This window comes from Canis aureus, chromosome 12 (genome assembly GCF_053574225.1).
Source record: "Canis aureus isolate CA01 chromosome 12, VMU_Caureus_v.1.0, whole genome shotgun sequence".
NCBI classification, from domain to species: Eukaryota; Metazoa; Chordata; class Mammalia; order Carnivora; family Canidae; genus Canis; species Canis aureus.
The window spans coordinates 29,909,881-29,936,789 of record NC_135622.1 but is presented as its reverse complement, the minus strand read 5'-3'; the positions used below and the strand labels follow the sequence as shown (position 1 = coordinate 29,936,789).

The 26,909-nt window shown below is 40.4% G+C and overlaps 1 protein-coding gene and 2 long non-coding RNA genes across 5 annotated transcripts; 1 reads left to right on the top strand and 2 right to left on the bottom strand.

The window, feature by feature from the left end:
- Positions 1-150: 150 nt before the first annotated feature.
- On the bottom strand, positions 151-1,108 carry LOC144280892 (uncharacterized). Its single transcript, XR_013349313.1, has 2 exons — positions 743-1,108; positions 151-632 (listed from the first exon to the last, which is right to left on the bottom strand). It is a non-coding gene; the product is annotated as an uncharacterized LOC144280892 (long non-coding RNA).
- On the top strand, positions 1,092-26,909 carry MRPS5 (mitochondrial ribosomal protein S5). 2 transcript variants are annotated; one of them, XM_077843373.1, is made up of 12 exons: positions 1,092-1,243; positions 4,345-4,425; positions 6,179-6,316; positions 9,699-9,824; positions 11,229-11,462; positions 13,127-13,161; positions 15,932-16,022; positions 19,077-19,123; positions 19,801-19,858; positions 20,167-20,229; positions 23,262-23,398; positions 26,536-26,909. In XM_077843373.1, exons 1-12 carry the CDS (start codon positions 1,186-1,188, stop codon positions 26,758-26,760), a joined length of 1,293 nt encoding a protein of 430 aa, XP_077699499.1. In that variant the 5' UTR covers positions 1,092-1,185; the 3' UTR covers positions 26,761-26,909. The 2 variants fall into 2 exon arrangements, with proteins under 2 accessions (XP_077699499.1, XP_077699500.1); XM_077843374.1 differs by lacking the exon at positions 1,092-1,243 and adding an exon at positions 1,492-1,698.
- LOC144280891 (uncharacterized) lies at positions 11,536-22,366 on the bottom strand. Of its 2 annotated transcripts, none has more exons than XR_013349311.1 (3): positions 22,247-22,366; positions 21,211-21,277; positions 11,536-11,811 (listed from the first exon to the last, which is right to left on the bottom strand). It is a non-coding gene; the product is annotated as an uncharacterized LOC144280891 (long non-coding RNA). The 2 variants fall into 2 exon arrangements; XR_013349312.1 differs by lacking the exon at positions 22,247-22,366 and adding an exon at positions 22,136-22,239.

Genomic DNA, 26,909 nt, shown 5'->3' with positions numbered 1-26,909 from the left:
AAAAAAAAAAAAAAAAAAAGAGTTGGATGTTTAACCCAATGTGCCACCCAGGCTCCCCATAAACTTCACTTCTTGATGAGAGTGATAACACGTAAGTTAGAGGCAGAGAAGGAATTGTCGGGACCATCTTTGCAGGAATCCTGTCATCTATGATTTTTTAAAAATTTTTTAATTTTAATTTTTAAAAATTTTTAAATGAGCAGTAATTCTCCCTCTTCAATCCACTGTTTAAGCGCCTCTTACCCAAATACCTGCCAGTGCTGAGTGTGAACAACCTCTCTTAATGTAGCCAACTTGGTATGTTAAGAGTCTACTAAAAATGGGATGCATTATAAAACAGGAGTGAAACAGGTTGTCTAATTCAGCAAAGAAAAAGAAAAGAGTAGATGAAGCGACCGTGTCAACCTTAATTTTTGGAATCTAACGTGTCACTCTTTTTTTTTTTTTTCTGCATGTTAAAATATTTTTATGCTAAATTTGAAAATCGGAGGTCTGGCTGAGCAGGAAGACCAGCTTCTTACACGAAGTCGGTATCTCTTCTCGGTCCACATACGCCGGTCATCTGGGCAGCCCCAGAGCAGACGCTACGAAGCCACGAGGAGCAGGACGGGCGCAAACACCACAGCGTGGGTCTGGGATATGAATGTGACCAAACGTGAGAATCACAAGAATACGTAAGCGCGCGTGTGAAATGCCAGGTACCTGCCGTCCTTAATAAATCTAAGAGACTTCAGAGCTTTACCGGAGTTGGGTAGGAACAGCTTTAGACTCCACGTCTGCCCACTCCAAACCTCCTCGAGACATCACCCCTTGTAGGTTCCCGCAGACCCTTCTCGGGCTGGTCTGTACCTCGCGCTTGCGGCGCACGGGCTCCCGCGGGTACCGGGGACCCGACCGCACGCACGCGTCCGCCGCCTCTTGCTTCCGGTCTCCGCCTCCCGGCCGAGGACGCGAACCGCCAGCCCCGCCCCCGGGTCCTGACGCAAGGACCCCAGCGCGGCTGTCCGCCGCTGCGCCCGACTCGTTCTATCCCGTTGCCGGTAGAGAGACTCCCCCCCCGCAGTCTGCGCAGCGGCGCGACCCTCCGGGAATTCAGCCACAGGCTGCGGCCAGCCGTTCGGGAGTTGCAGTCGCGGCAGGCGGTGGAGAAGGCGGCCCTGCCGGAGGCGAGCTCCGGGCTCCAGCATGGCGGCGGCGGTGCGCGCTGCGGGCCGCCTCCCTGCGCTGTGCGGCGTGCCGGCGGGTGAGAGCCGGGGTGCCGGGACAGGGGCTCGGAGCGGGCGCGGGCGCGGGCGCGGGCGCGGGCATCGTCCCCGGGCATCGTTCCCGGGCATCGTCCGCGGGCCGCAGGTGCGCCGGCGGAGGGAAGCGCCGGGACGCGCGGCCCCTGGGCCCATCCGGCGCGGCTCCCGTCGGTCGCAGAGCCGCTGTGCGACCTTGCGCGCCCCTGTGACTTCTCGGAGTCGCGGGGTTCCCGGTCTGTAAAGTGAGGGTGGACTGGACGCCGTGCAGGGCTCCTTTCCCGTCCACCAAACGGCTGGAGCGTGCTTCGGCTCAGAGGCGCGGGGAGCCGGGAAGCAAGCATCGCCGTCCCGCGGGCGCGACGGCCGTTCATCTGGTGATGTCGATGTGGGGTTCAAGCGAGGCAGGTGGAGGCAGCCCTCCGGCTGGAGTCGAGTGAAATTAGATCCCAGGCTGGTCAGTGTCATTATTGTAAAGAAATGTTTTCAGTGGCCGTGCTTTTGCTGTTCAGTTGTCCTCTCCCCGCTTTGTTGGTTTGCAGCCCGCGGAGGGGCATGCACTCTGCTGTATTCTGTAGCGGAAGCTCTGCCGCCTGTGCTTCATGAGCAACTCGCCCTTTTTCTTCGCTCTATTTCATTGTAAATCCACAACTCAGCATTCGTAATTCCGAAACCCCAAAACCTCTAAAAACCGAAGTTTTTCTTTTTTTTTTTTTTTTTGTAACTTGGAGAGGGTCAGGTTTTTTGTATCCATATCACCTGGCTCCAGAGCGTGTTTTTCTCCCATTTTCTGGTGTATTACTGACTTTTTTTGGTAGCAACTTTATTAGGATGTAATTTAAACACCATACAGTTATCCTTTTAAAGTGTACAATTCAATAGTTTTTAGTATATTCGCAAAGCTATACAACCATAGCCATATAATCAATTGTTAGGACATTTTCATCACCCCAAAAGTATGCTCTTTGTTCCCCATTGCCTCCAGCTCTGGGCACCCTCTAAACTCTATAGTTTACATGTTCTGTATAATTCATATACTATGTAGTCTTTTGTGATTGGCTTCTTTCACTTAGCATAAGGTTGTCAAGATTCGTTCATGTTGGAGCATGTATCAGTACTTCATTTCTTATGGCTGAATTTCTGTTGCATGTACATTCATTCTGTTGCATGAGTATTCATCATGTTTATCCATTTATCAGTTGATGAATATTTGGCTCAAATATTTTTGAGCATGTTATAATGTGCCTCAAAGGCATATTATAACAGCCTTTTGGCTATTAGGCCTGATGTTGCTATAAATATTTGTGTGTAATGTTTTTGCTTCCCTTGTGTGTAGACCTGGGGGTGGAATTACTGGATCAAATGGTAGTTCCATGTTTAACTTTTTGAGGAATGGCTAGACTGTTTCCTGATGTAGCTGCAGCATTTTACATCCCCACCAGCAGAGCATGAGGGTTCTTATTTACATTCTTGTCAACCTTTGTTATTATCTGTCTTTTTAATTATAGTCACCCTAATGGGTGTGAAGTGATTTCAGTTGGTGGTTTTGATTTGCATTTCCCTAATGGCTTATGAACATCTTTTTTGGTGGTGGTTTGTCCACTTGTAAATACTCCTTGGAGAAATGTCTATTCAAATCTTTACCTGTTTCTACATTGGATTGTCTTTTTATTAGTGAATTGTTAGAGTTATTTATATATTCTAGATACAAATCACATTCTATTTGATTTGCAAAAATTTTCTTTCAATCTGTGTGTTGTCTTTTCACTCTCTGAATATAGTGTCCCCTGAGGCACAGAAGTTTTAAATTTTGGTGAAGTCTGATTTATCTATTTAATTTTTGTTTCTTATGCTTTTGTATATCTAAGAAACCATAGCCAAATTCAAGGTCATGATGATTTACCCTTAGGATCTTTTCTTTTTTTTTTTTTTTTTTTTTAATTTTTATTTATTTATGATAGTCACAGAGAGAGAAAGAGAGAGAGGCAGAGACATAGGCAGAGGGAGAAGCAGGCTCCATGCACCGGAAGCCCGATGTGGGATTCGATCCCGGGTCTCCAGGATCGCGCCCTGGGCCAAAGGCAGGCGCCAAACCGCTGCGCCACCCAGGGATCCCCCCCTTAGGATCTTTTCTAAGAGTTTTATAGTTTTTCCTCTTACCTTTAGGTCTTTGATCCATTTTTGAGTTGATTTTTTTTTTTAGTTGATTTTTATATATGGTATGAAGTAGGGCTCTAACTTCATTCTTTTGCATGTGGATATTCAGTTGTCCCAGTACCATTTCTGGAAAAGATTATTCTTTCCTCACTGATTTGTCTTGGTATCCTTTTCAAAAATCAGTTACCAGTAAATGTTGTCATCCTGTTGGGAAGCACTGTTCCATGTGAAGTGGCACCCAGTATGGTTACAGCCTGGCGCTGCTGGGGTTTCAGCGGAGGGAGGAGAGCAGAGTGCTTGGTGGGAGGGCACTGTGGGAAAAAGGGAGCCTTCACCCAGAGGTGATGTTTCCAGAGAACATGTCAGAGACACAAAGGGATTGAAGAGCAGAGAGTGTTCAAGAATGACTATAAGTCTGGTATAGAGAGGGTGGAGGGGACAGTGGTGACAGATGAGGCTGATGTGGAAGGTTGGAGGCCACATTGCAGTCCCGTAGGCCATGTTAAGGAGTTTTGACTTTGTTCTGCAGATAATAGGGAGCCAAAGAATGATAAAATGGGCCTGGGAAGTGACCAGACTTGTTAGGAAGGCCTGTGTGACAACAGGTGGGGAATGAGAGGCAGGGTAGCAAGACCTGCTAAGGGCCCATTGTTACCTTGTGACTGAGGGATGGTGCCTCAGTGAAGAAGGGATAATTAGACCCTGGGAGAGGGTGCAGCTGATAGATTTTGGGGACAGTTTCTAGGACCTGGTAACTGGTTAGATGTTAACACGAGCACGAAGGAGAATATGTGGTGTTAACTACTACAAGTCGTTGTAGGACCTGGAAGTTACTCATTTGCTTCTCTTGGTTCTTTTATTCTATAGGTATTAATATTCTTTGGGTGTTAAAAATGTTCCTTTTAATTTAGAAATCTATCTTAAAAGAATTTTTTAAAACTTACAGGTCACATATGGTCCAGGCAGCTTTACCTAAACACCTATCCAACAGCTTCCGTTTTGGCATTGAAGACTGTTCTCAACAATGGTGAGATTCATTTATCCAACTGTCTTTACTTACAGGATCCAATGCCAGAGTACTTTATATATGTGTAAATGTAAATGTACAAAGCACATTCTATATAATGGAAACGCATAAGGTCTAGAATAGCTTTCAAATTATTTATGATTATAGTTGTTATAGTACAAGGCTTTAAAAAAATAATAACTATGATTTTTGGAGTAATTACTGTGTGTCAGGCTTGTAACATGTTATATTGGTTAATTCTCACCAGTTTTTATGAGATTCATTTCCATTTTGCAGATGATGGAGTGAGTCTCTGAGAGGCTAAGTGACTCCCTCAAGACTGCACAGCTAGTAAAGGGCAGGGCTGGGTCCAGAGCTGTCTGGATACTGTGATGCCTTCTGGTAATGTCGTGTCTTTGCAGAGGCCTTTGTTCCTACACCAACAGAGTGCGGGGCCCTCTGTTCAGTCACTCTCCAGAAGGGAAGGAAGCCAGCCTTTGCTGAGCCAATGTTGTGCTTGTGGTCAGTGAAATGCCTTTTCCTATGGTTAGGGCAGAATTGAAATCTCATTGTGTCCTTGACCTTCTGGAACTCTGTGTGCTGAGGCTTTACTTTTAGTTTTAACTTTCTTTTTTTGTCTTGTTAACCCCACTTGTTGAGATGCCTTCATGCCTTGCTTGAGGGGGTCCTGAAGAGTGGGATGACCCGAGCTCTTCCCTTTATTTGTTCACTTACTAGTTGGATTCATTCATTCTTTCATTCATAAACTCCTGACTCTGCCCTCTACTGTGAGTAGTGTCCCCTATCTGAGCTGATGGAGGGCCTGCAGAAGGCTTCTATGAGGAAGGCCAGAGACTGGCCTCACTTCTCAGAGATGTGAAAATAGCTGCTTTAACTTTGGCTCTCTGTTCAAGCCCAGGGCCCTTCAATAAACTTTATTCTCTTGAGAGCTGTTTTAACCCTCCTCCACACTTCCATGGTGACTAAATCCTCCATTGAAATACAAAGCTGGAGTATGTACAGTTTTTGTGATCAATAATCCCATTTCCTGGAGTCCCTGATTACTGTCATCCCGCCGTCTCCCTTGCAAGACACCTCCATCCATGGGATTGGTCAAATGGCAGCCTCTAAGACATGGCTGTTTAAAAACGTTTTTTTGTGTGACATTTGACATGCATATGGTTAGAAAAATTCTAAAAAAACCAAAAAAGCAAATCTTTCCTACAAACCACAGATATATCAGTTTTCTTCCTCAGAGGCAACTGCTGTGACCAATTTCTTGAATATGCTTCTGAAATTAGTCTATAAAGTATATTCATGTTCCCTCCTTGTTTTTGTCAACATGAAGGGTAGGGTGCTCTACTGTTCAACACCTTGCTCTTCGAACCAGGCCATTTAGGTCTTTCCACACAGGTACATTGCCTGTTGCACACAGCAGAGGTCGCCATTTGCCCAGAGTAGACAGTGCTGATCCTGGGGTCAAAAGGGCAACATAGCTGCATAGCATCATGGCGATCCATGTCAGGACAGACTACTTTCTTTAGACAGCTACATCTGTTGTGTGGATGAACTGTCTAGGATAGGCAGTTATGTCTGTAGTCTGAAGTTTTGCTTTAGTTTCTAAAGAAAGACTATCCTCAAAATACAACTTTTAAAAATTCAGGATTTTAGTGACTTATTTGCATCAGTAATGGTTAATTATTTGCTGCTGGCAATATTTTTTCCACAGGCTTGGAGCATCTAACTCAAAGAGTTTTATTCCATCTACCTACAGGCCCTTTGTCATATCCAGGAACCAGAAACAACCATCATTTCATCAGCTTGACCCGTGCACTACAGACACAATGCTGTATTTCTTCTTCCAATAATTTGATGGGTCAACAGTACAGATCCTATAGTTTCTTCACTAAATGTACGTAGACTGGCCACAAACTTGCCATTTCATGAAACAGGAAAATAATCTTTTGTTATTTTAATTTTTCTTCTTTTTCTTCTTCCTTTAATGAATTAACACTTTAGAAATTAGTTTATGATGTGCTAGTAAAATAAAATACCCTAGTGTACCTCCTAGAATTATCTCATATACTGCCAGCTATATTTGTACTGTACTTTGGGAAACACTGGTTTATTTTAATTCCCTTACTTGGGGCGCCTGAGACCTAAAGAGTAATTGAATTGTGGCCCAAATCCCTGCAAATTGAGATTCACAACAAGAATATATTCAAAGTTGGGATCCCTGGGTCGCTCAGCGGTTGAACATCTGCCTTCGACTCAGGGCATGATCTCAGGGTCCTGGGATCGAGTTCCACATCAGGCTCCCTACAGGGAGCCTGCTTCTCCCTCTGCCTGTGTCTCTGCCTCTCTCTGTGTGTCTCTCATGAATAAGTAAATAAAATCTTAATATATATGTGTGTGTGTGTGTGTGTAGTATCTTACATAAATCTTATATATATGTATATATTTTATATATACATAAATCTTATATATTTTTTAATATATATATGTATATATTTTCGAAGTCTGTTTTCAGGTGCACTTTAGTTGAGGAGATAGTGCAGATCAGGAAGTGTTAATTTTATGTAGACATTGTTTTGCTAACACTACTTGTACTTGAAATAGTCAAGTCTCAACTGAAATAAGCTTGTAATAAATGGAGATTGATTTCACAACTCAGCATTAAGCAAATTAAAAGAAATTAGAATTAGGGTGCCTGGTTAGCTCATTCGTGGAGCATGTAATTTTTGATCTTGGGGTTGTGAGTTTGAGCCCCACACTGGGTATAGAGATTACTTAAAAGTTTCTGTTTTTTAAAAAAGAAAGAAATTAGGATTACAAAGCCAATTCACTTTAGATTATTACATAAATACAGAAAATCACCTGTAATTCTACTACCCTGAAACACTAGTTGGCTACTTTTTTCATGTAGCTGTCAGTGCATTATACATTTTCCCATGTCAGTACATAGATGCCTCCAGTGCAGTATTATGCCCTAGTGTATTTCATTGTGTAGGTACAGATCACTTCAAATTGGAAGTCTCATAGTAACTAGATCATTTGTGTAGCAATGCAGAAAAGAGAACCAGAAAGTAGAGGGATTACAAGTAACACAGACTCCGTTGTATCTGTGGATTTTGGTGCAAAAAGAAAAGAGAGGAACAGATCAAAAATGAAAGTTCGAAGTATAGTTTCTGCTGAATATATATCACTTTTGCACCATCGTAAAGTTAAAAAATCCTGCCAAACTGTCATAAGTCAGGGACTGTCTGTAGTTTTTTCCCTGCCCTAAAAGTCCTTTTCTCTAACTCTTCTTGTTATAGAAGTGCCCCTTGTCCTCTGAAACCCCTCTCCCTGCACTGTTGTTCACACCTGCCTGTGACTCTCTTAGCCTACATTCTTCTCCAGTTATAGGACTCTGAACCTTTATGAGTTTATTGCTCCCAAGTCATACTAAGGTTAACTTTAAGAAAATGAACTCAATTGAAATTAGCATTGAGCTAGTTTATGCTTTTTCAGTAGGAAAGTTTTTGATTTTGTAAATCTCCTCCAAAAAATAAACATAATTTATCAAAACTCATTAAGATTTCTTAAGAGTATTTAACATTATACTTGTAAATCTGTCCTTCTGCCATGGAGGATCTCATTTAAATCCCTTTGATCCAATTTAGCAAGCAGTTTATTAGGCATGATTAAGATAGAAGTAGTTCCGTGTATCAAATTGGATGTGATGGTGGATTTTGTGTGTGTGTGTGTGTGTGTGTGTGTAAAACCATGAAATTTATTTTACCTAACTATGTTAGTTAACCGGTATATGCATTAATCTACCTAAGTTCTTCCAGAAATAACAGAAGGAATTGAAATAATAAATTTATTCTAAATAACATTTTAGGTTAATTAGAATCTTTTTTTTTTTAATTTTATTTATTTATTCATGAGAGACATAAAGAGAGGCAGAGACATAGGCAAAGGGAGAAGCAGGTTCCATGCAGGAAACTTGAGGAGGGACTCCATCCCAGGACTCCAGGATCATGCCCTGAGCCAAAGGCAGATGCTCAACCGCTGAGCCACCCAGGCATCCCAGGTTAATTAGAATCTTAGACCAGTATGTTCTGATGTTAAAATAGTAAAATCTCTGTCAAACAGCTTAATTCAACTTAAAAAATTACATTCATGAATAATAGTAAGAATATGAGATAAGGCTCACAGTGTAATATGTTAAAAACAAAAGGATGCAAAATTTTATGTGTAGTATAATTTCAGTTTTATCTAAAGCAAACTGAGACACCTAGGTGGCAAGAACTTTTAAACTCTAAGCATGAGGGAATGAAGATGCTCATATGTCTTCCAGAATATATTTAGTTTTTCAGGCATGTAGATAACTGTATCTTAGAGTTTTGATGACTATAACATTTGTGTGGCTCTCATTCTTCATTACAGTTGGTAATGGGACGGAATCTATGATTGTAAAATCAGTTGGTGAAAGACTGATTGTGAAAGACTGGAAGTCCTTGGGAAGATAGAACTAAATCTAATAAATGATGTAACTAGATCAGTAAAATTCAGTAGCGTCAAAAGTAAAGGATCTGAATATTCCACAAAAACAAAGGGGAAAATACTGATTGAAATGTATGGTAGAAAAAGATTTAGGGATCCTAGAAATTCACAAATGGAAATAAATCAGCAGTGTCAGGGTCTATACATAAAGTAAAAGACAAGGGTGATTTAAGAATATATACACTCCATGCAAGTATTAATTATCAGACCCCTACGTACTCATTCTTTCTGACCTATTGATTAGATTTTAGGGTTAAAGATGACTTTGGGCATCTTATTTTGAAGAATACACAGGCATTTAGATTCATAGAAGAATAGAGCAAATAACCCAAAATATTAAGATTTATGGGTTCAGATTGAAATGTTGATTGGTTGGGCTAATAAACTTGTGTTAAAGAAGGATAGGTATTGATGATTATCTTGTGGTTACAATGGTGGCAAGAGAGCAGGGAATAGACATGTAACATAGTTGATAACATGTCTGGGAAACAGACTACTGGTAAATTAGATTTAAATATTGGCCGTCTTTTGTAGAGGGAGCCCACATGCTTTGAAAATAGTAGAATCCTCTCTTGGGCTGTCTGCCTGTAATCATGTGATATATATACAAACAGTGATTTAGTTTTGCCTTCATCACCACAGTGATACAAGTGAGGCTAGCTTCTTCTGGCCTTTTTTATTCAGTAGGGGATCATAGATCATTGCTTGGTAATTAAAAAAGCCAAAAACCTGTTTTATTACAGTGACGGCAGATGAGCTTTGGAAAGGCGCTTTAGCAGAGACTGGAGCAGGAGCAAGAAAAGGAAGAGGCAAAAGATCTAAGAAAAAGAGAAAAAAGGATTTGAATAGGGGTCAGATCATTGGTGAAGGTAAGCTTATTTATAAAAAAGCTAATATGCTTTTTAAGGTTTCCCTCCCAGTTTTGTAGAGGTTTCTATGGTCTAGAAACCTCATACATTTCTCATGAAGGGCATTAGGGTCTGCAGTTTTAGAGTTCAACCAAATGGCTCACTTAATGTGTCATGATTCTGGAGGAAGGAAATCTCATAGAAAGGAATTCATTTAGTTATTCATTCAACAAGACTTAAGTGTCCTCGTGTTACATCTTCTGTGTTTGTCTCATAGCCCTTGGGGAGCTTATGATTCATTGAGAGAGTTGGCAAGCTTTCTCTGTAAAGGGTTAGATGGTAAATATTTTTAGCTTTTATGAGACACATGGACTCTTCCAACTATTCAACTCTGCTGTGGGAGCACACAAATAGTCCTGGATAATACGTGATCAAACCAGGATAGCTGTGTTCCAGCAAAACTTCACAAAACAAATAGGGGGCAGGGTTTGGTCCCTGGGCCTTAATTTGCCAATACCTGGAACACATGATTGTTTATACTTGTGTTTTTTGAAGAGTGAAAATAGTGCAATGTACTTGAATTGATATTTTGTGCTATGGTTGCTCACAAATTATCCCTGATAGTAGTAGGCTTCCCGGCATAAAGAAAACACCTTTCGCTGCACTTGCTTGTCTATTTAAATGTTTTTCTCCAATGACTTGCCTTGTATCTTATTTTATTTTTTAACATTTTTAAAAGTTATAACAATCATATATATGTACCTTCTTCGTAAAAAATTCAAAGATTATAGAGAAATCTAAAGTCCCCTTGATACCCCTTCTATCTCCTCCCATTCTAGTAGCTGCCCCCAAGGAAGGCGTGGATCTCATTTTGATATGTTTTCTGCTGATGTTTTTTAATGTTTTTATATACATAAGTACCTTAAATATAGTTTTCTTTAAAAAAATTAAATTATATGGTATGTACTGTTTTATAGTTTGCTTTTTTGCACTAAATAATGTGTTGGAAATTGTTCCGCATCAGAATCTATATAGTTACCTTATTCTTTCAGTTTAGTGCAGAATATTTCATGGATTGAATATGCCAGAGTTCATTTAACCAGTCCAATGTTGCTGTATATGTAGATTGTTTCCATTCTTTGCCTTTACAAATAACAGTTCAGTGGACCTCCTTGTCCAAGCACACTGAGGCCTCATACATGTATAGAAGTTTGTCTCTAGGTAACATCATGAAGTGGAATTACTAGTTATGGAGTAGATACACTTAAAATTTTAATAGACAGTGCCACTTGGCCTGCCAAGTGATCGTTAGCTTAAGCTCCGTCCAGTAGTGCCATTATCTGTACCCCATTGCCTGCCATTTTAACATTTAAGAAATGGATGATTTTTAAAAATTCTTATTAATGTATGTTTTTAAACCTTTAGGACGTCATGGCTTCCTATGGCCTGGTCTGAATGTCCCTCTTATGAAAGAGGGAGCTATGCAGACCATTGCCCAAAGAAGCAAGGAAGAGCAGGAAAAGGTGGAGGCTGATATGATCCAGCAGAGGGAAGAGTGGGACCGGAAGAGGAAGATGAAGATTAAACGGGAGCGAGGATGGAGTGGAAACACATGGGGAGGCGTCAGTCTTGGCCCCCCTGACCCTGGTCCCAGTGGAGGTAGCAGAGTCCTGGTGTGGCTTCCCTTTGTGACAGAGAGAGTACTTGTAGTTCTAGAATTCCTTAAGAGGATTTTATTTACTTATCTGTTTAGATTGCCTTTTTCCAAAAAAGGATTTGAACATCATTGAGGTAACTTCACATTATTACTCAGTTGTATTTTATGGAACATTAGAGGCCCATAACCAAGAAGTATTTCACACACAGGATACAAAGTACTGGTTTTTGGCATCCTTACTCCTCTTGAATGTGCTAGTATGCATTTTGGATCTATGCAAGCCACCTGTAGGATGCAGTTCCCCAAACGCAGTGTCATTGGGTACCTATGGAGCAACATAGCTTGGAAATGCTGTTTTGATAACAGAAGATAAACCAGATAGTTGTCATTCAGCCTTATAAAAGCATACATGAAATTAAAATTGATAGTACTTATTAGACCAAATTAGAAAACAAAGTCCTCTACCTGAGCCCCACCCCTAATATGTAAAGAAGTAAAATCTGAAAAATTCACTCTTGTCAATGAGTAGGAGATGAAGAAATAAGAGTTTGGCTACTTTCTCAGGTTTGGCTTAAAGAGGAGAGGAGAAGTTGAGATGGAGAGATTCAGGTGAACGTGCTTAGAATGGAGCAAAATGGTTCAGTTGAGAGGTTGAAGGTATGGGTTGGAGAGAAAAAATGGAGAGAAAAAGATCCCTAAACTAAATCCCTAAGGAGGGCCCAGATCCAGTTTGGATAAATGGATTAACTTGTGACTACGGAGTCAGGGGAGCCTGTGCTGTTTTGTGTGTGCTGGGGATGTGATGTGAGTGGTATCTGTCTGGTGGCTTCAGTTAGTCTATGAGGAAGAGGTGGGCCATCTGCTGAAAGTAGGATGGGGCACTGATGAGCATCCAATGGAGTAGGAATTAGAGTTTAGAGAAAAGAAGATTGGCTATGAGTTGATTATTGTTGAAGCTGGCTAATGGGTATGTAAGATTTAATTTTGCTCTTCTCATTTTTTATGATTGAAATTTTCTATAGGAAAAAGTTAATAAAAATAAAAGAACACAGAGATTGTTTGAAATGGCTGCTGTGGTGAGTGGAAAGAGACCTAAAAGGACATTAAAGGCCAATGGGCAGCAGGGAGGACTTGATTGAGTTGGAGACCATGAATAGTTAGTGGTCTACATGTGTACTATGCTTTGACTTCTCTCCATCACTTCCTAACAGGCCAGGTGTGGCCAGACAGTTGCATTGATTCTGGACTGGATAGTATGGTAGAGAGAGAAGAGGGTAAGGAGTTGAGGTGGAAGTGATTGATTGCTTGTGATGTCTTAGCTGAGTGGCAGAGGCTTTGAAGACCAGAGGAGCTTAGAGGGAAGGGAAAATAGTGGTCAAGAGTCTGGAGGTGCTGGGGAGTTCCAGGAACCAACACTATTCAAATGGTTGAGTGAGAGACCTGGAGGGGTAGGATGTTGCAGTCGAGATGGTGGCTGAGTTTATTAATTTAATGCTGGAGCAGTCTCAGGTGGTGATGGAGGACCAGGGCGTGGTCTTGGGAGTGGCACTAAAAGATCTGAGATTCTCTCTTGAAAATCAGTGATGGTGCTGGTGTTGAAAAATTCTTTCATGCATTAACTGTGTAGACACATTTATCTGTATGCCTGCTTCTTTTCTCTCTCCAGAAACATATGATGATTTTGATACCAGGATACTTGAGGTAGGCATGCTGAATTAAATACTCAGTTGAGCCTTTGGAGAAGTTGGGGTGGGGAGAGTGGGAATAGCACAAGAGGAACCATGAGAAAAAGTCTTTTTTTTTTTTTTTTGAGAGAGAGACAGTACATGGGTACAGGCAGGGGCAGGGGTGGGAAAGAGAGGTAGAGAATCTCAAGCAGTCTCCACACCCAGCATAAAGCCCAGTGCAGGGCTCAATCTCACAACCCTGAGATCATGACTTGAGCTGAAATCAACTGACTTCACTGACTGTGCCCTCCAGGCACCCCCAAGAAAAAGCCTTTGATGCATGACTTTTTCTGAGACACAGAGCTGACTTGGATAAGGAAATAATGAAATTTTTATTTCAGTTACTTGATATTGGCTCTCCTGACTGCTGCCCTTTTGGGGGGCTACCAGTTAGTCTCATGACAAGGCGATCTCAGTGGTATAAAGAACAGAGTTTGGGACAGCCTGGGTGGCTCAGCGGTTTAGTGCAGCCTTCAGCCCAGGGCCTGATCATGGAGACCCCGGGATCAAGTCCCACGTCAGGCTCCCTGAATGGAGCCTGCTTCTCCCTCTGCCGGTGTCTCTGCCTTTCTCTCTCTCTCTCTCTGTCTGTGTCTCTCATGAATAAATAAATAAATAAGATCTTAAAAAAAAAAAAAGAACAGAATTTGGAGATTACTGTTAAAATCCTCCCTCTAACGCTAAAGTAGATTTAGCAATCTATCCTTGAATTCTTTTTTTTTTTTTTTTAAGATTTTATTTATTCATGAGAGATAGAACAGAGACATAGGCAGAGGTAGAAGCAGAAGCCGGCTCCCCATGAGGAGATCGATGTGGGACTCGATCCCAGGATCCTGGGATCATGACCTGAGCCAAAGGCAGATGCTCAACCTCTAAGCCACCCAGGCACCCCTGTCCTTGAATTCTAAACAAGCTATACCTGGCACTTGGTTCAGGGAGCAAAGGGGAGGAACCATGTGCCAGGGAAAGAAAGTTTGGAGGTGCTGTGAATGCCTAGCTTTTGATGAGGAAATAATCTGCTAGGTTGTTTGTAGGTCCTTTAACTGAAAGTTGTTATCAGATAAATTTCAATCATTCTTCCCAGGATACTTCTTAAAAGAGCTTCCCTTTGGGCTAGTACCACATACTTGGTCAGGGTTAAATACCATGTGGAAAACCACTTACTGATTTTGTGATCCAGTATGTATATTGTTTCATTATTATCAGTAATTTAAAATATGTTTGCGAGGGACGCTGGTAGCTCAGCGGTTGAGTGTCTGCCTTTGGCTCAGGGTGTGATCCCAGTCAGGGATTGAGTCCCACATCGAGCTCCCTGCGAGGAGCCTTCTTCTCCCACTGCCTATATCTCTGCTTCTCTCTCTGTATCTCTCATGAATAAATGAATGAAATCTTAAAAAAAAAAAAAAAGGTTCACGAGTATTTTATGTCTTTGGGTCCCAGTTTATACCTTTTGGAAGTTAATCCCTTTGAAGAATTCTTGTGTACGTGGATGAGTTCCTGTAAGGGTATTCATGGGCGTGGACTCGAGCTCCCTTTTCCTTTAACCTTACTTTATGGGAAAGGACTTGCCATGTAAGCAGTTAAAGGTAACAGTTTCATAATTCCTGGCCTTTTAAATACACCAAAAAAAAAACAAAAAAACAAAAAAAACAGAAAAAGGACACAAGATAAAACAGATTTTCCTATAGATCATAATCAGGGATTTCCAAATTTTATATTATCAGGTGAGCCTAATCCTTGGCAGAGAGATCGAGTCCTATCCTAATTCTTTTTATGTACTGCGTTTTTATTCATTTCTAAGATCCACATTTTTTCATATTTTAACATCTCTGATAATTGGGATATGTTATCAACAGTTTTAACTTCTTTCAAAGTTTATTTTTTTATTTTTATTATTTTTTAAAAGATTTTATTTCTTTATTTCACAGAGAGCACAGAGGGAGTGGCAGACCTATGGAGAGGGAGATGCAGGCTCCCTGCTAATAAGCAGGGTGCCCACTATGGGGCTGGATCCCAGGACCCTGAGATCATTATCTGAGCCAAAGACAGCTACTTAACCAGAGCCACCCAGGTGCCCCTATTTCAAAGTTTAAGATTTTTTTTTTTAATTTATTTTATTTTATTTTATTTATGATAAGCACACAGTGAGAGAGAGAGAGAGGCAGAGACATAGGTAGAGGGAGAAGCAGGCTCCATGCACTGGGAGCCTGATGTGGGATTCGATCCCGGGTCTCCAGGATCGCGCCCTGGGCCAAAGGCAGGCGCCAAACCGCTGCGCCACCCAGGGATCCCCCTATTTCAAAGTTTAATCAGCAACTCTCTTCCTCTGTGAAATTCATTAAAATAGTATATATTGAGTTTCAAATCCCTTCAAAAGTTATCTCAGTCCAACCTTCTAACTACCTTATAAAATAGGCAGGGAAAGTCTTATTTTCATTTTATCACTGGAGAAATAGTTCAGAGAGATTTCCTTGAGAAAGTTTGTTCTTGGTGCTCATAACTTGGAGGTTGATGTAGCTACTCACCATGGAGGTATATGTGTGAAAATAGATCACTCCTGTTCCTTACTTCAGAATTTTCTTTTCCTTTTTTTCTTTTTTTAATTTTTAAAGTAATCTCCACACCCAAAGTGGGGCTTGAATTTAACCCCAAGATCAAGAGTCACATGCTCTAGTAACTGAGCCAGCCAGATGCCCCCGGAATTTTCTTAACGTGTAATATATATGAAACATTTTGTCTTTTAGGTAAGAAATGTATTCAATATGACAGCAAAAGAGGGAAGAAAGAAATCAGTCCGTGTCCTGGTTGCTGTGGGGAATGGTAGAGGAGCTGCAGGTGAGTGGGTGTGATATGCATAGTGCTGGTGGTGGAGGCAGGGGCAGGTGTGGTCTGGGCTCGGCTCTGGAGTCCGTGGCTTCTTGCTGCTGTCCAGACTCTTTGTACAGATTAAGCCTTTTGGTTGGTTTGGGTCTACAAATCTTGTGATAAATCCATAAAATCCCTTAGACAAAAAAAAAAGAAACCGATCTTCCTCTATCTGTCTTTTCCTGTGAGAACAATGGATATTTTAAGAGGCTTAAAACACTGCTGTATTATATATAATAGTACAAAATTAGGGGGGGAAAGCCACTGGATGTTCAACAATAGGGACATAGTTATAGCCACACATTGTAATAGTCTATGGCCATTAAAGAATAATGGAAAATTACAGAATAATGCTAAGTAAAAATAACCAAAAAAACTTCACAGAAGATTGTATAATATAATCCCAATTTTTGTTTTTTTACCTAAGTATTTTTCCATGCAAAGAAAAGACTAGAAGGATATACACTGAAAAAATTAATGTTTCATCCATAGGGTTTTGAGTCATTTAAATTTTCTTTTTATATTTTTCTGTAACATTTCCCCAGTAAACGTCTGGTTTTGAAGTATATACATGGATGTGTAAGGGAAAGAAAACTGGAAAACTGCCTATTTAAATCCAAACTGACACTTTCAGAACAAGTCATCTATATGACAGGATGTTGCCCAAAGAAACCACTCTTAACAGTTACTTTTGTATCTTTCAGAAATTCTATATTTATATATCACCATTTACCTTTTAAAAATATTTACACAAAGGGAGCAGAGTGTATCCATAATTTTGTACCTGGCTTTCCTGGCTTAGTATTATACCCAGAGATCTTCCTGTAGTAGCACAGACAGATTTCCCCTCATTCTTTGTACTGACTGCAGTGTTCGATTATGTGGAGAAACATGATTGTTGTAATCTTTCCCCTGTTGGTGAATGTTTATGTTATTCCCATTTTTTCCCCATTTATAAAAACAGCTTCTTGTGTATGTAATTTGTGGTAATTTTCCAAGTATACCAATGGGAGAAGCTTCTTGCAGTGAAATTACTACCTCGAAGTTATATGCAATTTAAATGTATTTAAGTTAAGTTAGGTATTTCCAGATTGCCTTCTATAAAGGTTGTGCCAGTTTATGTTCTTCCCTACCAATACATCCCTGCCAGCCCTGGGTATTGTCAAACCACACTGATTGTCAAGCATATCTCTTAGTTTTGATTTGCATTTCTTTAATGATGAGAGTTTGGGCACTATTTTACATGTTTTTTGGCCATTATGATTTCCTTTTTGAGATCTGTTAGTTTACATGTTTTACCCATTTTCCTATTAGGCGATAGTTCTTTTCTTTACTAATAGTATATAAGCTCTTTCTAAGATAAGGACATTAGCCCTTTGTCTAACCTATATTTGACATAGATCTTAATTTTTTTCTACACAGAAGTTTTAAATCCACAGAAGTTTTAAACCTTTATATAGCAACTTGTTTGTGTGTGTGTGAGAGAGAGAAAGAGAGAATGAGAACAAGAGGGAGAGGGGCAAAGGGAAAGGGAGAGAGAGAATCTTAAGCAGGCTTCATGCCCAGTGTAAAGTCCAACACAGGGCTTAATTTTACTACCCTGAGATCATGACCTGAGTTGAAATCAAGAGTTGGATACTTAACTGACTGAGCCACCCAGGAGTCCACATGTAGCAACTTTATCAGTCTTGTATCACTTCTAGTTTTGTGTCTTATTTAGAAAGCTTTCATTTGAAGATGATAAATAAGTCCACTTGTATTTTTCTCTAAGGCATATGTGGCTTAACTTGTTTCCCTTAAACAGGGAATTAGGGGTGCCTGAGTGGCTCAGTGGATTAAGGGTCTGCTGGTCTGCCTTTGGTTCACGTCATGATCCCAGGATCCTGGGATCGAGTCCTGCATTAGGCTGCCTGCTTCTCCTTTTGCCTGCCCTTCCCTCTGCTTATGCTCTTGCTCTCACTCTCTCTGTCAAATAAATGAAATGAATATTTTTTAAAATCTTAAACTAGGAACTAAAATCCACAGCCCTTTTTGTCCCAGGTTGTCAGATGTCTGGCATATCTATCTCTTGGAGCAGTGTTGCTTTATATTACTTTCCTATATATAGCTTAAAAATAAAATGCATTATTCAAAGTAAATAATGTGATTGCAAATAATGGCAGCATTTCTGTTAAATTGTGATAAATCTCATTTCATAGGATTAAGCATTCACAAATTTAAGAATTGTTGATTTTGGGGATCCCTGGGTCAGCGGTTTGGCGCCTGCCTTCGGCCTAGGGCGTGATCCTGGAGTCCCAGGATCAAGTCCCACATCAGGCTCCCTGCATAGAACCTGCTTCTCCCTCTGCCTGTGTCTCTGCCTCTGTCTCTGTGTGTGTCTCTCATGAACAAATAAATAAAATCTTAAAAAAAAAAAAGAATTGTTGATTTTATTTCCTGGTTAATTGAAATCTGAATTGCATTTGGAAGTTCCATTGAAGTCGTGGTTTTACTCTATAGCAATGAATATTTTTTCCCAACCTTTCTGGTTATTTTAATCTATTTTTTAAATGTTCAAAACTGTTTATTTTATTAATTTAGAGCATGATTAGTTTTGTTTGAATATATTTAGTTTTATCTAGAGATTTATAAAAGGTTGTGTTACAAACCTAACCTTGGATTTCATAGATACTTTCAAATGTAATCTTTTCAAAATGTCCCAAAACAGATAAGCAAATCTGTATAGCCTCATGTTTTTGTTTTTGTTTTAAGTTTTATTTATTTAAGAAATCCCTACAACCCAGTGTGGGGCTTGAACTCACAACCCTGAGATTAGGAGTTGCATGCTTCTCCAACTGAGCCAGCCTGGTGCCCCTCTGTAGCCTCATATTTTATCATTTGTTTGGATAACAGGTTTTCTGTGAGCAGAAGATAAATGAAATGCTGTGAAATATTATAGGAACTGACAGTTGAATTGTGGTTAAAGACATTGTGTGCCAAATTTATGCCCCTTTTTATAGTTTTACTCTTTTTTTTTTTTTTAAGGTTTTGCCGTTGGGAAAGCCACTGACCGGATGGATGCTTTCAGAAAAGTATGTACATTTCTTTTTTTGATAGTAAAAGATCAGTGTGCTAGGCACCATTAGGACTACAAAAAAATAATAATAATAAAAATAAGAATCCTATCCTGAGGGTTCCTGTCAGAAGTTGCTTAGCTCTCCCCAAAAGTAGGCTTAGCACCTGTTTTCTTTTGCATCATCTTTGCAGACTGGTGATTGTTTACCAAAAGCATGAGACAGCTGAAAAGGTTGAACACCCTGGCAGGATGTTCAAAGATACTAAAGAATTATTTTTATTATTTTTTACATGTGAGACTGATGTTTTTATAAATTTTTAAAATTAAATCCTTAGCTTTTATTTTTATTTATTTATTTTTTTTAAAGATGTTATTTATTTATTGATGAGACACACAGAGAGAAAGAGAGGCAGAGACACAGGCAGAGGGAGAAGCAGGCTCCATGCCAGGAGCCTGATGTGGGACTCAATCCCAGGTCTCCAGGATTAGGCCCTGAGCCGAAGGTGGCGCTAAACTGCTGAGCCACCCAGGCTGCTCAAATCCTTAGCTTTTAGAAGTAGATAATGAAATTTTTGTTTAAGTGTGAAATTTTCGGTAATACAATATTTCATGGAAGGTATTTTTTTTAAATCTCCAAGAAAATGTAAATTCCAACAATAGATTTAAGAAAAATATTTTCCTCCTTTGTTTCAGGCAAAGAACAGAGCAGTTCACTATTTGCATTATATAGAACGATACGAAGACCATACAAGTGAGTGCTAATCTCTTGTAAAATTTGCAGGATTACACTTGTTACATGAAATGTGGCAGTATAGCTCTATGGCTACTTTTGTGTTTCTCTGCTGGTTACCATGTTCTGGAATAAATAATTATATAAAATACAGAAACAGATTTTCTCCTCTGAGAAGGTTAGTAATGAGTGAAATCAGAGTTTTGTCACTTATCCTTGGCCAATGTGTGCTACCTGTTTAGGGTAGTATTAGTTGCATTGTGGTATTTGCAAGGATATTTAAAGCTACACATCTGATTCCTTCTTATGTTTATGTTTTTACTCTTCAGTATTCCACGATATTTCTTTAAGATTTAAAAGGACGCATATCAAGATGAAGAAACAACCCAGAGGTAAACAAAAAATACTCTAATAATTTGTTAAAGCAGAGAAATTCTCACAATCCCATCCTGTCTTCTATTTTTGATCACATGTATCGAACGCATTTTGGAAACACTGAAATGGACAGGCCTACATTAGATTTAAGAAGGCTGATGCTCTCAGAGAGAGAAAAAGTCAACCTACTCCCATGAACACAGGCATGTTCCGGGGTGAATTCTAGGTGGTAAGAGCACACTCAGAATAGGAAATAGCAACTGAGTGAGTCATTGGGTTTGGATGAGTGGGAACATTAGTTCCTCCTTGAGTATTTTTTTTTTTTAAAGATTTTATTTATTTATTCATGAGAGACACAGAGAGAGGCAGAGACACAGGCAGAGGAAGAAGCAGGCTCCATGCAGGGAGCCCAACGTGGTACTCGATCCTGGGTCTCCAGACTCACTCTGGGCCTAAGGTGGCGCTAAACCATTGAGCCACCCGGGCTGCCTGTCCTCGAGAATTATTGATGCTATTAGTTGGTAGACTCTTATAGTCTCTTCAGTTCCAGTCATTTACTTACATTGTCAAGTATCAATTGAACATCTTCTGTGAGCTGGGTGCTATGCTAAGTTATGGGGATGCCGAGGTGGACCTTTCTGTCCTGTGGAAGAGCAGGCCGGCAGGCAGAGTTCAAGGTCACAGAGCTAGGGCAGTCATGCCCAGAGACTCTAGATATAGAATTTTTGAGTACTTTGATTTGTGTTTAGTCTGTGTTCTATAGTAACAGTGATACTCTAAGTATATCTTTAAAAGTTTGGATCAGAAAACGATAAAACATCTAAATTTTCCACGTCAGAGTTTCTAGTCTGTGGAAATAAATCAGGAAGATAAAACATCAAATTCAGTACTAATTGTGCACCAAGAAAACTTGCCTTCTGCTTTAAAGTAATAATCATCATATGCCTCATAAAAACCTTTATTTTATTATTAGAAAAAGTATTTAGTTGGGCACTTACACATCAAGGTTTTGACTTGCACTATTCCCATGGTAACTGCGAGCCCTTGAAATGCGGCTGCTGAGATCTGCCAAATGTCAAGTACACACCAGATTTGAAAGGTTCAGTATGAAAAAAAAAGTAAAATATCTCAAATTTGTTACATGTTGAATGATAGTATTTTAGGGATATTAGGTTAATAAAAGATCTTACTAAAATTAATTTTGCCTCTTTTTTTAAAACATCAATGAGAAAGTTTAAAATTCCATATATGGCTTACATTTATAACTTATGTCATATTTCTGTTGAACAGTGTTGGTATAGACACAAAAATCTGAAAGATTTTTGAAACATGGCTTTGATTTTAATTAATTGCCAAAGTTGCCTTTTTTAAATCTTCCCTGTCAAGTTTCTCTATAGTTGAACCCATTCCCTGTGCATTGAGGTTAAATATTCTGATCTTGAAGCTAAAACAGTATGATACATTAGAGATGGCAGTTCCTAAACTACATTTCTGTGCATCACTATTTCTGTGAGGAGATCTTAATAGGTATGAACTCCAAAAAAAAGAGTACCATGTGGGAAAGCGATTATGGAAACTAAAAAAGATGGCTATACCTCTTCATGATTGTCAAAGTCTTTAATCCGCTACTGTGCAATTTGAATCTCCCAAAGGGGATAGAGAAGGCGGCATTCCCAAACTTATTTAACCATGGGAAGCTTCTTCCTTGGCTGCAGCATGGTGTTTAATGCTTCACACAGCACTGCCAAGCGCTTCCCGTATCACACCGCGCATACACACACACACAAATTTAGCTTTCATCAAACAAGGAGCTTGGGTATGGTGCCTGCCTGGTTGTCTTCACGACCAAAGTATATCCAAATAATTACCACAGGACTGTGACCACTGTTACATGGATATTTGTATACGTACAAAACTGGATACCATTTGGGGAGTGTAGAGTATGGTCCAGGGGCTGTGTGGAATGTATGCCTTCGCTTGGATGCTCATCATCAGCTCTGCTAAGTAGGTGTGGAGGGGAAGAGAGGCTCTTACCTAGGATCATCCGTTGAGCAGTAGCAGGTTAGTCTGTCTTCTAGAACCTTCCAAGGATCTGCCTTGCACCTCCTTGCATGGGCACCAGTTTCCAGGTGTGTGTGCATATATACACATTTATGCATGCCTATGTTTGTTCACACATGGATACATGTTCTGTGTATATAACTCCTCCACACACAGAAAAACCACCCTGTTGTTGTTTGTCTTAGCTATCCTCTGTGGTCCCTAGCTTTCACATAATCTGGCATAGCTATGGGGTCCACATTTAATTGGCTCTTTCAAGTAGAAGGGACAGTTTTGTGTGAGGTGCTTGTATCCAGATATAGTTTATATATATATATGTATTGAATTGTCATTAAGAATTGGAAATCAGAAAGCCAGTAACATTCGATTTCTAGAGTAGCTCTTCTGCCTTAAAGCAGGGACTTGTGTACGGAGTTCCATGTCTGGCTAATCAAAATGATAAGAGTCTAAACTTGGGGTGCCTTTCTCTCATTGCTACCTACGTTTGCTGGGACTGATCTAGGGTCTGGGGATGCAATAGAAACAAATAATATCATAGCCCTCACAGAGCCCACATTCTACTGAAGGGAAAGATCAGAGAAGCAAATTCCATTAAGTTCCTGAAAATTAAGATGCTGTGTTTCGGGGGAATGGGAGAGAGGGTGTGTTACCAAAGCCAAGAGAGGAAGAGGTAGTAGGTATCTCTTCTAAGTGCAACTGAGCAATTGAGGAGGGTGAAAACAGGTGTGTGCCTCTAATCTTGGCCAACTCGGGCATGTTATAAAGCATTTCTTTTAATCTTTATAATATCTCTTTTTTTGCCCATATGCTTAAGAAATTTATGTGTATTATTTCTTCAGTCTTTATAACCTCTCAGTTAAATCAGTGTCATTATGGAAGTAAGTTGTCCAGGGAAGCAATGAAGCCAGAATGTGAACCAAGGCCTCCTAAACCCAGAGCCCAAAACTGCATGAAAGACAGCAGGGGGACTGTGTTTTTCCTTTTCTAGGCTACGGCCTCCGCTGCCATCGGGCCATCATCACCATCTGCCGGCTCATTGGCATCAAAGACATGTATGCCAAGGTTTCTGGGTCTGTCAACATGCTCAACCTCACACGGGGCCTCTTCCATGGGCTCTCCCACCAGGTAATCCTTCCCTGGGCTCTGAAACAGAAGTTCTTGTTTGTGTTTCAATTGTGTGCATTTAGACTGTGATGTCCTGGGAGCCTCTTGGAATTGCTGTCCTGATGCTGCCTGAGGACTTGGCCATTCTTTGCTGCCTGTGGCTGCATCTGTTTAGTTAATACAACTGGAGAGTTAGTTCATGAAAATTACCCTTAAAAGATACTTCATGGAGGGGTACCTGAGTGGCTCAGTCAGTTAAGCGTTTGCCTTCTACTCAGGTCACGATCCCCTATAGGGCTTCTTACTCAGCAGGGAGTCTGCTTCTCCCTCTGCTCCTCCCTCTGCTCCTCCCCCTGCTTGCGTGCTCTTTCTCTCTCTCTCTCTCTCTCTCTTTCTTTTCTTTTCTTTTCTTTTCTTTTCTTTTCTTTTCTTTTCTTTTCTTTTCTTTTCTTTCTTTCTTTCTCTCTGTGACTCTCAAAAAAATAAATAAAATCTTTTTTTTAAGAAAATCTTCATGGGTGTTTTAAAGTTTTGAAATTAAGTATTTATAAAACCCAGTAATTATAATCTGTGTTTTATTATGAAAAGAATTAATATGCTTGTTCTACAACTCTAACAGTATAGAAATATAAAGTAGAAAGAGAAAGGCTGTTTCCTAATTTAGTCCTTTTAGTTGGGACTAGAGTAAAGCCTTTACTCAAGAGCATTGTCTTTGGGAGAAGCACAGGTAGTTTTCACGTTACCTGCATAGGTCATTCAGATGGACACCTGAGCCAGTAGGAACTATGAACATTCATATGCCAAGTTATTTTTCTGCAGAGATGAGAGCCCTGGGCTGTCACCCAACCTGCCCCCCTCAGCCTGGGCTAGGTGGACAATTGATCTATTCCACAGCAAAGAAGCCCCTCCTCCTGGGCTGCCCTCTTACCTGCTCCGAGGGATGGCCTGTTCTTTGAAGGAATGGGTAGACCTTAGCTGGATGAGCAGAAAAGACAGCCAGGTTCAAGAGACTCCATTTTGATAGTCTTCCTGTCACCAAGAAAGCTGGTTTTGAATAAAGTAGTTCGTGGAATATACATGTCTCTGTGTAAAGTAGGAAAATTAATTTAGAAGAAAAGCTTTGGTTAAAAGATCCTTTTTGAAAACTGTGTGTGTGTGTATGTGTGTGTGTGTGTGTGTGCGTGCACGCGCATGTGTGTTGGTACTATCTAAAATATGCTTCAAAAACACTTCTAAATCAAGTAGACTTGTTCTTTTATGTAATGTTTTTTATTTGTTCATTTGTTTTTTAAAGATTTTATTTATTTAAGAGAGAAAGTGCACACACACAGGTGGGAGGGGCAGAGGAAGATACAGGCTCTCTGATGAGCAGTGACCCCAGTGTGGCACTAGATCCCGGGACCTCGGGATCATAACCTAAGCTGAAGGACGATGCTTAATAGACTGAGCCACCCAGGCACCCCTGTAATATTTTTGTTTTATGTTAGTACTTTGAATTTTCTGTGATTACCATGTTTTATCTCTTCTAAAATTTTCCATCAACTATAAAATGTTGCATTATTTGGGGTACCTGGGTGGCTCAGTCAGTTAAGCGACTGACTCAGTTTCAGCTCAGGTCATGATCTCAGGGTCATGAGGTCGAGCCTTGCATTGGCCCACACTGAGCATAGAGATAAGATAAATAAAATGTTGCATTATTTCATGTGCCACTCGAAAAGAAATGTCACCAGTTTAAGCAACAAACTATTGATTGTAAGACTCACCAATTTAAATTACCTTATTTTGTTTTTTAAATAACTCATCTCTTTTCTAATTTCAAACTTATATAGAATTAGACTAGGACAAGATGGCCATAAAGTCTGGAAACAGGTTGGACATACCCAGTATTTTAATGTACCATAAACCATCTACTAAATTTATTTGCCTTTTTCTAGAATTCTGTGGCTACTGTCTGTAATCAGTCCCCATGGCCCTCTCACCCAGTGTCAGCAGTTAGGAGCTTGTGGCCCGCCTTTGTCTCTCAGTGCCTTCCCCATGAAGTCCAGTCATTTTGAACCAGGTCGCAGACATTACTTTATATCACTCATAAATATTTCAGTATGTATTTCTAAAAGATAAGGACTAAAAAATACCCCCCTGGTATTATTATACCTAAAAAAAATTTTTTTTAAAGATTTTATTTATTCATGAGAGATACACAGAGAGAAGCAGAGACATAGGCAGAGGGAGAAGCAGGCTCCCTTTGGGGAGCCTGATGTGGGACTTGATCCCAGAACCCTGGGATCATGACCTGAGCCAAAGGCAAGACGGTCAACCACTGGGCCACCCAGGTACCCCTATACCTAAAAATTAATAACACTGCAGTATCACCAGTTACCTAGGTAGTGTTCATAGAAATGCATTCGTTAGGTTTTTTTTTTTTTTTTACATAATTCATTTGAGTTAGATTGCAGAAAAGGTCAATACATTATAAATTCTAGCCATGTCTTTTAGGTCACTTCTAATCTGTAGGTTTCCCTCTTTCTGTTTTCTTCTTCTTCTTTTTTTTTTTTTTTAAAGGAACTGGGTGTCTGCCCTGTAGCTTCACAGTCTGCTGCTAAATACCCATGGATCCTTAACATCTTCTTTCCCTATACTGTACTGTAAAATAGTAGCTAGAGCTAGGGGCTTGATGAGATTCAAGTTCAGTTTTGGGCACAGCATGGCACAGAGTTGGGGGGTTTGGAAAGCAAGAGACCAGAGCCCAAGGCCCTTCCTCCATTCCAGTCGAGAGTTGGGAGCTGATACCAGCCTCCCTAGGTCACCATGGTTTATATTTTATTTTATTTTATTTTATTTTTTTAATTTATTTATTTATGATAGAGAGAGAGAGAGAGAGAGGCAGAGACACAGGCAGAGGGAGAAGCAGGCTCCATGCACCGGGAGCCCGACGTGGGATTCGATCCCGGGTCTTCAGGATCGTGCCCTGGGCCAAAGGCAGGCGCCAAACCGCTGCGCCACCCAGGGATCCCGAGGTCACCATGGTTTAGCTGCAAAATATATCACCCAGAATTGACTGAAATGTTAGGTCCCCCAAGTGGTACATGGAAGTGCCTGTCCTTTAATTTACAGTTGTGTCTCATAGACCTAACCTGCCATTACCGATTTGGTCTTTCCAGGAAACCCATCAACAACTGGCTGATAAGAAGAGTCTACATGTCGTAGAATTCCGGGAAGAATGTGGCCCTCTGCCCATCGTGGTTGCCTCCCCCCAGGGAGCCTTGAGAAAGGACCCAGAGCTAGAGGATGAGGTTCCAGACATCAAACTTGACTGGGAAGACGTGAGGGCTGCGCAGGGAATGAAGCGCTCAGTGTGGTCAAATTTGAAGAGAGCTGCCACCTGAGCTTCCCCTGGCCTTGTACTGCTGCAGTAGTAGCTGGTGCTGTCCAGCACCTGGAGAGACTCAGCCCCTCACATTTTGGAATGTCACTCTCTTTCTAAAGGAAAGGCTAACCTTCTTTATTTACAAATAATAAATAACTATAGCTTTAA

What these genes read in the sequence shown, in the direction of transcription:
- MRPS5 (XM_077843373.1), top strand. Translation starts at nt 1,186, where the DNA reads ATGGCGGCGGCGGTGCGCGCTGCGGGCCGCCTCCCTGCGCTGTGCGGC. An exon ending in GGGTCAGATCATTGGTGAAG is followed by an intron (nt 9,825 to 11,228) that starts GTAAGCTTATTT and finishes TTAAACCTTTAG; the next exon opens with GACGTCATGGCTTCCTATGG. An exon ending in GGATGGATGCTTTCAGAAAA is followed by an intron (nt 19,124 to 19,800) that starts GTATGTACATTT and finishes CCTTTGTTTCAG; the next exon opens with GCAAAGAACAGAGCAGTTCA.